The sequence below is a fragment of the Rosa chinensis genome, chromosome 5, assembly GCF_002994745.2.
Source record: "Rosa chinensis cultivar Old Blush chromosome 5, RchiOBHm-V2, whole genome shotgun sequence".
Taxonomy (NCBI): domain Eukaryota; kingdom Viridiplantae; phylum Streptophyta; class Magnoliopsida; order Rosales; family Rosaceae; genus Rosa; species Rosa chinensis.
The window spans coordinates 39,555,105-39,569,290 of record NC_037092.1 but is presented as its reverse complement, the minus strand read 5'-3'; the positions used below and the strand labels follow the sequence as shown (position 1 = coordinate 39,569,290).

At 34.3% G+C, this 14,186-nt stretch overlaps 1 protein-coding gene across 1 annotated transcript; it reads left to right on the top strand.

Annotated features, from left to right (window-relative positions):
• The first annotated feature begins 5,068 nt into the window (after positions 1-5,068).
• On the top strand, positions 5,069-6,277 carry LOC112166970 (CEN-like protein 2). Its single transcript, XM_024303908.2, has 4 exons — positions 5,069-5,356; positions 5,436-5,497; positions 5,650-5,690; positions 5,781-6,277. The coding sequence occupies exons 1-4, from the start codon at positions 5,165-5,167 to the stop codon at positions 5,996-5,998; spliced, it is 513 nt and encodes a 170-aa protein (XP_024159676.1). The 5' UTR covers positions 5,069-5,164; the 3' UTR covers positions 5,999-6,277.
• Positions 6,278-14,186: the final 7,909 nt, after the last annotated feature.

The window sequence follows — 14,186 nt, the reverse complement described above, 5'->3', positions numbered from 1 at the left end:
GTAGTGGGAAAGTCATAATGTTTTTGGATTTTCATAAATGATAAATAAACTAACTAACTACGACATAAAAATAAGATAGATAGAAGGATGGGATGCATCGCATCAAGGGTCACCATGTAATTTAAGGTTCTCCACACAAATCTAAAATAACATGGAATGATGATGATTAATTCAAATGATGTTTCAAATGTTTTGTTGGATTTTCATTTGGCATTAAGAAGCCGAAAAGAAAGCTAAATTAATTGTCATAAAATAGTAGTCGAACCTAAGCAAAAACAAGAAGAAGAAAGAATACTTAGGTTTTGGCTACCCTATACTAGTCTCAAACCTTATGCCTTGTTAGGGCCATAAGTGCTCAAAACTAAATGCTTTAGGTTTCGACAATCGATTGTAACACACTCTAGTAACCATCACCACAAATAATAAGGTCGAAAAGAGTACTTGTGGTTACCCAACAATTCTGAATATTATTCCAACAATCAAGGGTAATAATACTCAAAATTGGGTGATTGGAGAACCACAATCTAAGAAATCCAAATGAAAATACAGATATGCAATGGGCAAATTAATTCCACCATACTCTTGCCATAATCTAGACTGAAATATAAATTCCCCAATTTAATATTCCAATTCCAACACACCAAACATAGACTAACGAGGGGAAAACCTAAGCCATACATCTAGAGTGAAGAAACTAAAGTAAGAGTACACAAATCATATGAATAAACATCAATTTTATTAATTCCTCAACAAAACCATACAAAACTAAACTTGGGTTTCAAAACCCTAAAACCATGAGAAGTCACACATAAGTACATATCAATGCACATCAAACAACATCATAAGCAAGAAATAAGAAAAAGAAAGAAGAGGGAAAGAGAGGAGAAATCCATGGAAGTTAAGGCAAAACTTGTCACTAGCTATTGCCATAACTTCATGGCTTCTCTTGCTACCCTTATGAAGCCATGGTGTAGAGATGGTGACCTAGATATCGGAAATGTATGTGCTTCCTCCTTGTGCAAGCCTACATATGAAGAATGGGGGATGAAGAAGAGAAGAAGAGGTGAGAAGGGAGAGAAGTCCCAAGTTCGGCCAAAAGGCCTAGGGTATAGAAAAATGGGTCTCCAGCTTGTGCTTCTTTGGTTTTGGGCCTTAAACTTCTTGCTATCAGGCCAAGTTGACTCAGTTGATCCAATGGTCAACTAGTTGACTTTTCGTCATTTAGTCGAAGTTGACTTTTTGCTCGAATTCACTACTACTTTCTTCTTTTTCCTCTCTTGACCATAATTTCCTACAAATGAAGAAAACAAAGTAATACTTATGAAATAATGATTGAGTACGTATTCACTAATTTCAAGGTAATTAGGGCTAGAAACACACGTAAATTACGTGTGAATCACTCCCAAGGTGGCAAACAAGGATATCGTACCAAGACTCGGTCTCCGACCCCTCTTGCCCAGGGACTTGGGGGACTGGTCATCCATGTTGAGTCTGGCAGGCCTCTCATCGTGCACTCCCGCTGTTTCCACTAGAACAAACTCTCCACCCAAGAGAGTTCTTGACTGAGGACTTGGGGGACTTGTTTATACCATATGCATATCAAACGCAAACACCAGACGAACAAGGCCAATCGGCCCTTGGAACTCACCTCAGATTTGACAGAAAACACTCCAGAGCCTCCCCTACATGGCAGGCCAAGTCTCTGGTATCCATGTCGACCGGAACCACCTCCGAGTGTCGGGATGCAGAATATGTATACAACCAAGCTGCAAAGCCCTTGTTTACCATTTGTGGGATGGCACACTCTCCCACATCGGAGGTTTATGGGCACAACTCCCAACATTTCCAATATCTACAGCCATATACTTCCAAATCAAGTAAATCAAACACTGTACCTTTCCATTCGTTAATTTGTCAACATCTCATACTGATACTGATTTAGGCATAAGAGGATAATAGGCCGGCAACCCCAGTCTTATCCCCCGTTAGAACCACAGAAACACAACCTATTTTACTTTTCTTTATTTTTATTCTTACTTGATCTGGCCAACCATTTTTCAGGTTTTTGTCCATGAGGCTTTATTTGTTGATGTATTTTGACCTAATTTTTTTGTACTTAATAAATAACCAAATGGCATTTGGTGTAAAAAAAAAAAATTAAATAAAAAACTTAGGATGTGAGACAAGTGAAAAAGGAGCTTGAAACCTTACCTGATATAGAAAATCAAGGTACAACGAGAAAACAAAAGAAAAAATCATACAAAGATGCAAGAAAAGGTGGGAGTGACGACCACTAAAAGAACGAAACAAAGATAACTACAACAAATTTGGAGCAACGGTAATGTGACAAAACTTATTCTACCAAATCCAGTAAGCATATAGCTAGTGCTCTTTTAGAGTGTAAAATAAATGTACGTGCTACGAGCAAAAGTAATGGTAGAAAAGATTCTAGCATAAAATATAGTACATAATCGGTTGAAAACATTATCCAATGTAATCCAAAAGTGGGATATGGAAATAAACAAGAGAATTATGGCTTCTCCTTATAGCAAAGCCACTTATTTGCCCTTGCTATTTCAAGAACCATAACGATTAACGAGCACAAGTGAATCTCTTTATTGAAGTGACTGCTCAGCACCAGGCCACCAGTCTATGTTTATGGCTTTGTGGTAGTGGAACGAGCTGCTTTATACCCCAAATTAAATTATACCATAAAATAACTCTCAAATTAATAACATCGGTATATTGGAGTGAATCCTCACTTTTGGAAGGTTCTTGCGAAACCAATTTCAAAAGTTCACCTTTCTTAATGTTTCATACAAAAGGCTAAAGACTCTTTCCCGGCTTCAGAATGTGTTGGCCGATCGAAACACAATCCCATTGCTTATGTCTTTCTTTGAAGGTTACCTTCAAATAGATAATTTTCTTATAAAAAAAAAAAGTTATAACTTTCAAATTTCACTAATTAAGTTGAATTAATAATGTTTCCTCATAAAATTTATAATCTTTCATGAATTATTTGTACAAAAAGATTTAACTAATTGAACCATCGTTTAATTATTCTATTAACATCCTCCCAGATCTACCTAAAAAAGCTATTTCTTTTTATACTCTTATCATTTTCGATGATCAAACGATTTCTAACATAAATGATTTTTTGCAAAATAAATCATAAATAACATACCTAAAACATGAAGGGTTCTAAGTCTTTTATGTCATAATCCAAATAAACCTTTTAGTGAAGGAATTTCATTCCCATTTAGACTAGTTACATGTTTTATTGTCCGATGCGCATTCAACTGTGCACCTCCAAAAACTTATTGTAAATGAAATAACTTTTTGCAAATTTATACGAATTGCAATCAATTTGAGGTTTTCGATTTTACAAGCCAAAATCATCGAAGCATACTATCTTTTTTGCTTGTTCATAAACTTGAGGTAAGCAAACATTTCCTGAAAAGAGATATAATCTTTGATACACTTGCAATGCGCCCTCGTAGAGACACATGAATTGGTGGGGGGCAATACATCAAATACCTTGAGAAAACGAACTTGAAAAAAGATAGAGAGATGATAAAATTCGAATCATATATCACATCGATCAAGTCAAGTAGGTCCTCATTTCATCAACAAACCTTTATAGTGTATGCGCTCGCGCGGACTGACACTAAAACTGAGACTCAAACTGTGACAGTTGAAGTAAGATGCTACAATAGTTGAAATCGTACGTACAAGATGCTCAGTCGTCTAGGGCTTTCCTTGACTCGTATCAGAGTCTCATCCCCAATATATGTTATCATTTCTCTGGGCTAAATATATATGGCTCTAATGCACTTAATACAAAAGCCACTTATTAAATAACTCAGAAATATCAAATATGTAATTAAGCTCCCACTTCAATAACTAGCTAATTAATAAAACTAAGTTGGCATAGAGATGAACCTCAGTTCAACCAGAGAGATAGCGAGAGAGAGAGAGAGAGAGAGAGAGAGCTGGTAAATCTTCGGTGCACTTCAGTTCAACAAAAAAGAAGAAGAAGAAGAGGGGTAGAGAGAGAGAGAGAGAGAGAGCTGGTAAATCTTCGGTGCACTTCAGTTCAACAAAAAAGAAGAAGAAGAAGAAGAGGGGTTTGGGGATGGAGGGGAGAGAGGGATATGGTAAATCTTTGATGACGAAAATCTTATGCTTCATTGTTATTTTTTAGTTCTTTATCTATTTTCACTCAAGTAGCTATTTTTCTCATACAAATGTCATAATCGATGTATTTTATGCATATGTTATTTTGAAGCATATTTGCAACTATAAATGTGATCGCATTATTTATATGTTACATGGACTCGCAAACGATAAAGGTTAATAGGCTCACAAAAGACTTGAAGAAGCAAGAGTTGCGTACCAATGGATGGGGGGTGGCGTATGTAGTTCTTTCACGGCTTAGGGTAGATGTAAAAGGCTTGTACACAACTTCGAGTCTTTTGAATTGTTTATATATATATATATATATAATATTTATCCACAGCGTGGCCTGAAATTAAAGTGCGAGGTTAGAGTTTAGAATCACTTTTCGGTCTCATATCCACATCTCGACTGTTCAGTTTTTAGGTACTAATGTATTCTCATCTCTGCAAAATTTCAGCCAAATTGATGATCTTTAAGATATCTAACTCGTTTAAACCAATTGACGAACTGAATTTGTCCAACCTGAACTGTCCTAGCTTTAAGGTAGTTATCAATGCCTTAACGACCATCAATTTAGCTGAGATTTTACAGAAAATGTAAGTTAACTCGAGCAATGATTTATTTTTATTTCTTTTTCTGTACTTCTAGGCATAAATCATTTTGTATTAATGAGCGTGAGAGAGAACTGAAGTACAAGACTATAATTAATGGCATTTTAAGGATACTTTGTTAAAAGTTAACTAATTAGAGAGAACGTACACTAGCTATATATCTTTTCATATATGTTCCACTTTTGAAACTTATTTTAAACCCACTTCTCTTCGATCAACTGTCATAATGGATCCTATGTAGTTTTCAAGGGTTCTTCTCAACTATAAATATGGGGTCTGCTTCAGTGTTTATAAATCAGAAACCTGCTTCCTCAAGGAAAACAGAAAAGGATATATAATTTTATTTATATATCAATTCAAATTCCGTGGCAAAGATGTCAGATCCTCTTGTTGTTGGAAGAGTCATTGGAGATGTTGTTGATTATTTCTCCCCCAGTGTTAAAATGGCAGTGACTTACAACTCCAGCAAGAAGGTGTATAATGGGCATGAGCTATTTCCTTCCTCAGTAACCACGAAGCCTAAGGTTGAAGTTCAGGGAGGCGATCTGAGATCTTTCTTTACACTGGTAAAGCATGCTTACAGTGATCTCCAATCTAATTTTAGTTTTGTAAATATATGTCCTTAAGGTGATTCTTTCTTTGCAGGTCATGACTGACCCAGATGTTCCAGGTCCTAGTGATCCATATCTGAAGGAGCACTTGCACTGGTAACAAAACCCTTACTCTTGGTTGGTAGAATACCTACCTAGGCATGAAAAAATTTGTTACGGCAATAATAGTGCAGATTCAACATGAGCAGAGCTGCCATTTTTGTTAAAGATTTGGATGTGTTAATCTTCTTTTCTTTCTTCCTTTGCAGGATAGTCACGGATATCCCAGGAACAACTGACAACACATTTGGTAAGTCCTTTCATACCGATTATGATGCTTATTATGGTTTTGTTTTTGTTTCTTTGAACTAATTAAATATGTGGTCGATAAAAACCGCAGGAAGGGAGGTGGTGAAATATGAAATGCCGAGGCCAAACATAGGGATCCACAGGTTTGTGTTCCTTCTGTTCAAGCAGAAAGGTCGGCAAACAGTGATTCCTCCTCCTTCCAAGGACCACTTCGACAGTCGAAAGTTTGCAGAAGCAAACGAGTTCGGGCTTCCGGTGGCTGCTGTTTTCTTCAATGCCCAGAGGGAAACTGCTGCAAGAAGACGCTAATTAATTAATAAGATAAACAACCAAGTGATGCTTCTGGTCTTTTATTGGAAACACTTGTACGTGCCAGTTAATATGAGAAGAAAAATTAAATAAATAAATCTCATAGATCATCTGTTGTGAGAGTCAATATATAACACTATAACTGCTGCATAAAATCGTTTTTTCTTTTTATTTACGAATTATCATCGTTTTATGTGTATTAGTCTATGGCTGTGTAAACCTTGTGTACCTTCCTATTTATCAAGTATTATAAATAAATAAATGAGAGTGAAATCCACAGCGTTTATTTTACAATTCATACTCATTTATTTTTAATTGAAATTCTTATGAAAAAATAAAATTAGGTTACTAAAAATAAAACTTAACTTACTAAAAAATGGAACATGAATTGTGAATTATAAAATGAGAAATGTGAATTTCATTCTCCTAAATAAAATGATGAATACATGCAATTCTAGGCTTTATTTTTCTGGCCTATGTGTAACTTTTTGTGGTTGTACATTTGTAGCTTCACAGCTTTAAGCCACATTTCACAATTCACAAGCGTTAAAGTTCAGGTCTTTTTTTGTTTTATTTTTTATTTTTTTAACCTAGAATGGGCAACCCTGCATTTTACATCTTTGCAAAGGAGCTTTTGCTTTTGTTGGTTTTGTACTTCAAGAATTTTTTGACTGCTAGTCACAGTAAAAGTTTATTGTTTGCAATTTTATTTTATTTTTGTTACTGTTCATATGCACAAAAATATAGACTTACATGCATGTAGGAGACATTTACTCTTTGTATAAAAAATAAAAATAAAAAATAAAAAACTTACCATCAGCACGTTGGGAGGGAAATTAAGTAAGCTTTTATATATATATATATATATATATATATATATATATATATATATATATCCAATCCAGAGTGAGGTTTCACTCTGAAATTAACGTGTGAAGTTGGAGTTTATGGTCATTTTTCGGTCTCATATTCACATCTCGACTTTTCAGTTTTTAGAAACTAATATATAGATCATCTCTGCAAAGTTTCAGCCAAATTGATGATTTTTAAGGTATCTAACTCAATTAAATCAATTGACGAACTGAATCTGTTCACCATAAACCGTACTATCTTTAAGGCAGTTATCAATGTCTTAACGGCCATCAATTTGGCTGAAATTTTGCAGAAATAGTCTATACATTAATACCTAAAAACTGAACGGGCCTCACTCTACATAGGATCTGTGTATATATATATATATATATATATTTTTTTTTTTTTTTTTTTCTGGGTCTGAACACTTTTGTTTTTCAATTGCAGCCACGCGCCCACGCACGCGGTTGGGAAAACCTTAATTCGCTTGCCATGTCAACAATTAATGAAAGTATTGAATTATTGATGGTTGCCAAAAAATATGCATTTGGGTATTTATTAGCAAACAAACTTGCATTTGGGTATTCAATTTAGAAAATATTTTAAAATGACTAATTTTGTGCCATTAAAATGACTAATTTGGACGTAATGCAAAGAAGTTAATTTCAGCAGTACATGATAACAATTCTAAATATTAAAGCATGTATAGAAGATTGTTACTTTCTGTTTTAACCTCGGCTACACGTACTATTATTGTCTAACCCATCAGAAAAGGGAAAAGAAACATGTACATATATGTTTTTCTGTTGGTACGTATGTAAACCTGCATCATAAAACCAGTACTCGAGCGCCCACCCTTTTTGTGCACCAGAAGTACATAGCGTATTGAATGAGATATTATCAGTCCAAGCTGGATAACTGACCTTACAAATGAGCATGTGCAGATTCTGAACACCAGATGGGACAAGTGCAGATGGATAATTGGATACGGACACATGAATACTAAGTATAAGTGCAGATGGATATTGACTAGGGGTTTGATAATTAATAGCAGCCAATATTTTAAATTTATTAAACCGATTTTTAATAATTGAAATTTATTTAACCAAAATAAAAAATTACTGAAAAACTTGGTTTGATTTTGATAAATGCTAAATTTACTGATTATATAAATATTAGTTATATATTTTTTAGTTTTCAATACAAATATATTTATATTAAGAACTATAAGCATACATATGTTTTACAGTAGTATTAATATTATTACTACTACTAGATTAATAGTGTATATATATATATATATATATATATTAATGAACTTAAACAAAGTAGGTCATATACTGTTGGGTAACCCGTTAAAAAATCGTCAGATAACTAGTTTTATTAATGAATAAAACTCTGTCATTTGTGTAAAGAAATTAAGAAATAAGTAGATGAATGTAAAATTTAAGCAAATTTATAAAATTGAGTAAAACCAAATAGTATTGTTCATTCTAATTTATAGTTTAAACAAATATTTGTTGTAAAGTTAGTAATACCGAAAACCGAAATATCTAATTTGATAAAAATTATTGAATATGAAAATTTTGGTTGGTAATTTGTAGTTTAATTTTGAAATATAAAGCTTTGGTTGGTAATTTGTAGTTTAATTTTGAAATATAAAGCTTTGGTTGGTAATTGGCAGCTTAATTTTAAAACCGTAAGTTTTAGTTTTGAAGTTGGTAATGTCTTCGTATCGACCGAATGACAGCCTTAATGTGTACATATGTCAGGGTGGAACTAGAATTTTAAACTCCGAGGGTCCAAAATACATATAAACTTCAAAATTTTATTATCTTAAAAAATATATATATATATATATATATATATATATGACCCAAACTAGACTTTGTCATGGGCTTTCAAATTCATGTTTTCACGTATTAGTATATTACATAAACTATAGACTATGGAAAACAGATTTGAGTCGATCTTGAAATTACGTGAGCCCTAGGCACATTAAAAGTGGGGTACTGTACTCAATTTTCATTTATATTCTTGTGCTTAATTGAGAGTTAATAATCTAGACATCATTATTAGTACATGAAATGTAGAAACACAGAGAATATTTGGCAAAGCCGAGGGTCGGCTCTGAATGAAAGCCCTAGATATTTCTAAGTGAACTTCACTGCATAGTATCTGAAGAAATCTTCTTACCTTGTTCATTTACTAAAGCAAGGAGGAAATCTTCAGTATTGTCCTCATCCTTATCACTTTGGGAAGACGGTGTGAGGACCCCTACATCATTTTGGATTTGAACGATCTTTGCCTGTCGACACCGGAGAGGCTATAAACATAAGCAGCAGTGCAGCACATGAGCAAAAAAAGAAACTGTGGACAGAAATCCCTCTCTGAATATCGTGGCATGTGTCCCGAAGATAGGCTACTGAATGGCCATCCCCTACCTATAATATATAGGAGTAGGTTAGGGAACGCAGACACGCAAGTAGTTCTGCAGTGACTGGTTGGTCGACTTAGAGTGACGGTACTTGCCTGTGCTTTCTGCTTTGGTAATACCAACCTTTTCCATTCTGCTTCTCCACAGTAGACTTAGGCCCAGTTTGGGATTGATTCTGGACCTGCTTCTGAACCTGCTTCTGCTTTTGGGTTTATGTTATGCTGTTTGGTAAATTGTCTAGGAAGTGCGTTTGGTCCAATTTGCTTCTCCTAGAATCTGAAATTGAGAAGCACCCAAGTACCAGCTTTGGGAAGCTGCTTCTGTCAAAACACGAAGTAAACAGTATTGATTAAATGAAAGTTTCTCCTTTTTCCTATTATGTCCTCATCTTTTCTATAGGGTTTCGTTTCTTCCTTCTCTCTTCGCAGCCTCCTCCTCAAAACCATCGATCGATTTCGTTAAGAGCATCTCTCTTCCCAGCCTCTTCCTCAAAACCATCAATCTCAAAACCATCGGTTTCTATAGAAATCGATCTCCAAGAGGATTCAAAACCCTAAACCCTAAACCCTATACTTCGTGGTGACCTCGATCTGTTATATCACTACTAGAGAAAACCCTATTAAGGACGAAATCAATTTGTCTCTAAAAGTTGAGAATTCGTCTCCAAAAAACGTTTGAGACGAAATCATTTTGTGGCTAAAGTCGTCTCCTAATGCTCGTCCCTAATTACAAAAGACAACGACTGATAAATTCCGTCTCCTAATGCATTTGGAGAAGAAAATAAAATTGTCCCCTATTCAACAAAATTCCATCCCCAATCTCATTCAAGTTGGCGGGAAAATTAACTATAGATGACGTCAATCAGATGAATAAGGGACGAAACTCATTTTGTCTCTTATTATTTTCAAATTTTAATTATTTTTAAATTATAATTATTTTCAAATTTAATGGCACCAATCAAACGAACATGGAATGATTAAAACCAAGCAAACAGTAAATTTGACACAAATTCAGATACAAATGAGTGAAGACAAACCCCAATTCCATTATTATCAGACAGCAAAAGTTCAAACATTAATAGGATTGTGACATAGTTTAAGATAACACCGTTTAAATCACAATACACCAGCAACTGAATACAATGGTTATTAGAAATGCATATCTAACTCGAGTACAGTATTGCATTTGCATATGCAAAACTTGAAGTGTCATAGTCATTTCTTCTTGGCAATGAAGAGGCTACACTCTGCTCTCCAGAGTTAATCCTAACCAGCTTTGCCTTCCATCCACCAACTATGTCATTGCAGTTCTCCTGAATGTATTTTGATTGCAAAGAATCATAAATTCATGAATACATAGAACTGTAATAATATAACAAATGCACAGAGAAAATGAGGAAGAAACTCACCTTAGAAAATTCTTCAATAAATGGATCCTTGTCTTTATCAGCAAGCCCAAATCATGTATATATACAAAAACAAAGAACTGTTGTTGCATCACGCAGACCTGATCAATATGATCCTTGGCAATTACGTCATCAAAACCAGCATCTGAGATTAATATAACCGTAAAGTATAATTTTCTGTCAAGAAAATTTGAATACTAGATACTGTAAAAGGTGGGCTAAGAAAAAATAATTAGGTGGTTACCTGACCATATGCTTTTACATCATGGAGGTCATATCTAGTTTGCTTTATGTACTCAGCAAACTCTGCAGAAGAAGTGGAACTAGCAGATCGAAGAAGTGGAACCGAGAGAGAGAGAAAGAGAGAGAGAGCTTTGCACCAACAGTTAGTCCATAACTAGCACATAGAGCTTGAGAGATAATCTAGAAAAGATGAAAAAAAAAATAGAAGAGTAAATAACACTGATTCTTCATGCCTAATTACATAACTGAAAGTGGAGGCATTTCAAAATGCGAAGTTTTACCTCCGTAAAAGCAAGTACAAGGATGACTGCAGCAAAGATAGCAAACCATGCTGGGACAATCGAATCCAAACAAATGGGAACTGTCTTGCACAACAAAATGCCTAGAATCAAATCACATGTCTTTAGGATACATGTCTACATTGCATAGTGAGTATACTTGGCATACCTCTCCCCATTTATTGATATTCAGTATTGCAGCTTGGTATCTAGACGTTGCTGAGACATCAAGAACGACTACCAATACAAAAAATTGAGTAACTATATCTTTATTTTTTAAAATAAAAAATAAAAAATATAGGATGCACATAATGAAAGTAAAATACATTTTCTTTTAACCGTTTGTATCTCTTCTGATGCTATCTACCAATCAAGGATCAAGAATTGGTGGATACTTCACATTTTTGGAACGATATAAATGACAATTCACATATGCAAGAAGAGCCTGCAACATAAGCGGAACATAACTGTAACAATGATATAGTAAATGAAAGAACAGCATCAAAAAAACAAAATGAAAGAAGAAACTTTGATTTGAAAAGGTCAGAGAGACATTGAAGAAAAAATAAAACACAATGGTAAAAACTGTAACCTCATAAAACTCCAAAAAGCTTAGCATGATATTGAAGTCAATATCATTAGTCAAAACTTGCTGCAAAGGGTGAGAAGTCAACCATGTGATCAATTGCCCCTTTACCTCGGCCTGAACATACAAAAACAAAACCATATGGATTTATTACACAAGATGCAAGGTTAAAGAATAAAGAAACAGTACTACACCTAATAATATATGCCTTTAACATATACAAAGAATTTGCGCAATTTTTGAGTCTGAGATATATAACAAGACAAAGTGGCGAACCATTGTGAGATGGTCATCCAAATCTCTTAGTGCATCGATGAACTTCGGGTACCTGCCCTTTACAAAGTAGTACAAATCCTGAGAAACTCATTCCCAGCAACAACAGACACGTAACTATAATTTATAACAAGACAAAGTTAACAAACCTCTGCAACCAAACCGACTCATGGCAAATCAAAATTTTCTCCATCAATGCTGTGCACAGCCCAACCACGAGTTCAAATCAAGAGGGGGTGAAGGAAGAAAACAGGCTCCAATGAGAGAGAGGATGAGACCACCCACGAGATCCAGAAGATTTCGATCAAAAACCCTAAACCCCAATTGAGGAACTCTGAGCGCGTATAGCCTGTATTATCCTTATTACCTTTAATAAAAGATCAAAATATATCTTTATTCTTTTATTTCTTTTATTTGTAAATTTACTTGTTTATCCTTTTTAATTAACGTGGTTTTCCTAGTATCTATATAAGGGGTATTTACGTCAAAAATTATGTTTTGGCTAAACAATATTAAGATAAAAGAATCGTACGTAATAAGCTATTAAGATTAGGAATAATCAAAATAAGAGAATCTGAATACAATAAACTCTCTCATCTATATGGATCTAGAATCCGAATTTTCAAAAAAGTTCTCTTAGGTTCTTAGTAGTTAGCAATGCAATCTCTACGCTTACTACAAGTCTATGACATCAACAAACAAACAATTAGCACTACCAAAACTAAAAAAAATTGAAATTCTGCAATAGAGAAAACCCTAATTCGAGATTTAAGTACTAAAGGAGGAGAAGAGAGACTCAGAGAGCTGAGATAGACGAGACAGATTGCATGATAGAGACGTTGCTGCTAGGAGTTACTGTTGTTCGAAAGTTCGTATGGGGAAGTCGCAGAGCAATGATCGTCAAATAGTTCGAAGGATTGAGATAAATGGAGTGATTTTTATGTGAGATAGAAACTACATCGTTTCAATCCCATTCAGTTGCTAAACACTATTTATTTTTGTCAAACCCCATCCAAATGAAAAGCTAAAAAAAATACTACCAACGAAATTAGGGACGAACTTTTTCACCCTATTTCTTTTCATCCAAAATTTGTATTTCAGTGCAACTAACTGCTTAAATTTTACAAATTATTTGCAAAATCTAAAATGCATAGGAGACTAAATTAAATTTCGTCCCCAATTAAATTTTGGGACAGATATTTTTTGTCTCTAATTGAAACTTATTTGTCTCTAAATAGCGTTGGATGGAGAGTTTTGAAACACAAAACTTTTAGGGACAAAATAATTTTTTTCGTCTCTAATCATGTGTTTGGGGGATGAAAAATTAGTCCGTCCCGAAAAGATTTGTCTCCAAATGGGTTTTCTCTAGTAGTGTATATGACTTAAATTCTTGACACTATACTTGATGCTTAATGTGAAGAATTTACTATTGATCGATTGCAAAGTGCATAGGATGATGGTACAACAACCTTTTGGGATATATATATATATATATATATTTTTTTTTTTTCCTTTTCTTTTTTTAGCTTCAAGCAATTTTAGAGAAGCAACTAGTTCCTAAAATGCTCATATTTCTGATTAATGGCCGGTCTGATGTTGTCTTATCTACCTTGAAGAATATGTGTCTTACTGTTATAGTTTCTTGGAATACTATCTCTAGGGATGAATTATACTCCGTCCTTTCTTTTCTTGCAGATCATGAAGACTTGCTCATTGGATTACAAATGCATGCATTCTCTTGTATTTGAGCCTGTCTTGCATTCTGAAGTTTTTGTTGGGAATGCACTTATATGCATGTATTCTTGGTGGAGACATTTGCTAGAAGTTACAAGTGTGTTTGATGATTTTAGGACTAAGGATGATAAACAAGTGTATTCTTTGACCTTAGTAACCAAAGATGATAAACAAGGGCAGTATGCCATATTGGATTCTAGCAAAAGTGTTTTAGTTAGGTACTAGTGTGAAACAACAGCTTAATTAAGTTATCGTTTCATGGGAATTAAGTTATATTTCATTACAGTTTTTGTAGTTTGTTGATCAAAAGCTCTTTTTATATAGTTAGGCTTGCATGCTAACCAAATTAATTTGTTTCAGGCAACGCCTGAGCAGACTTG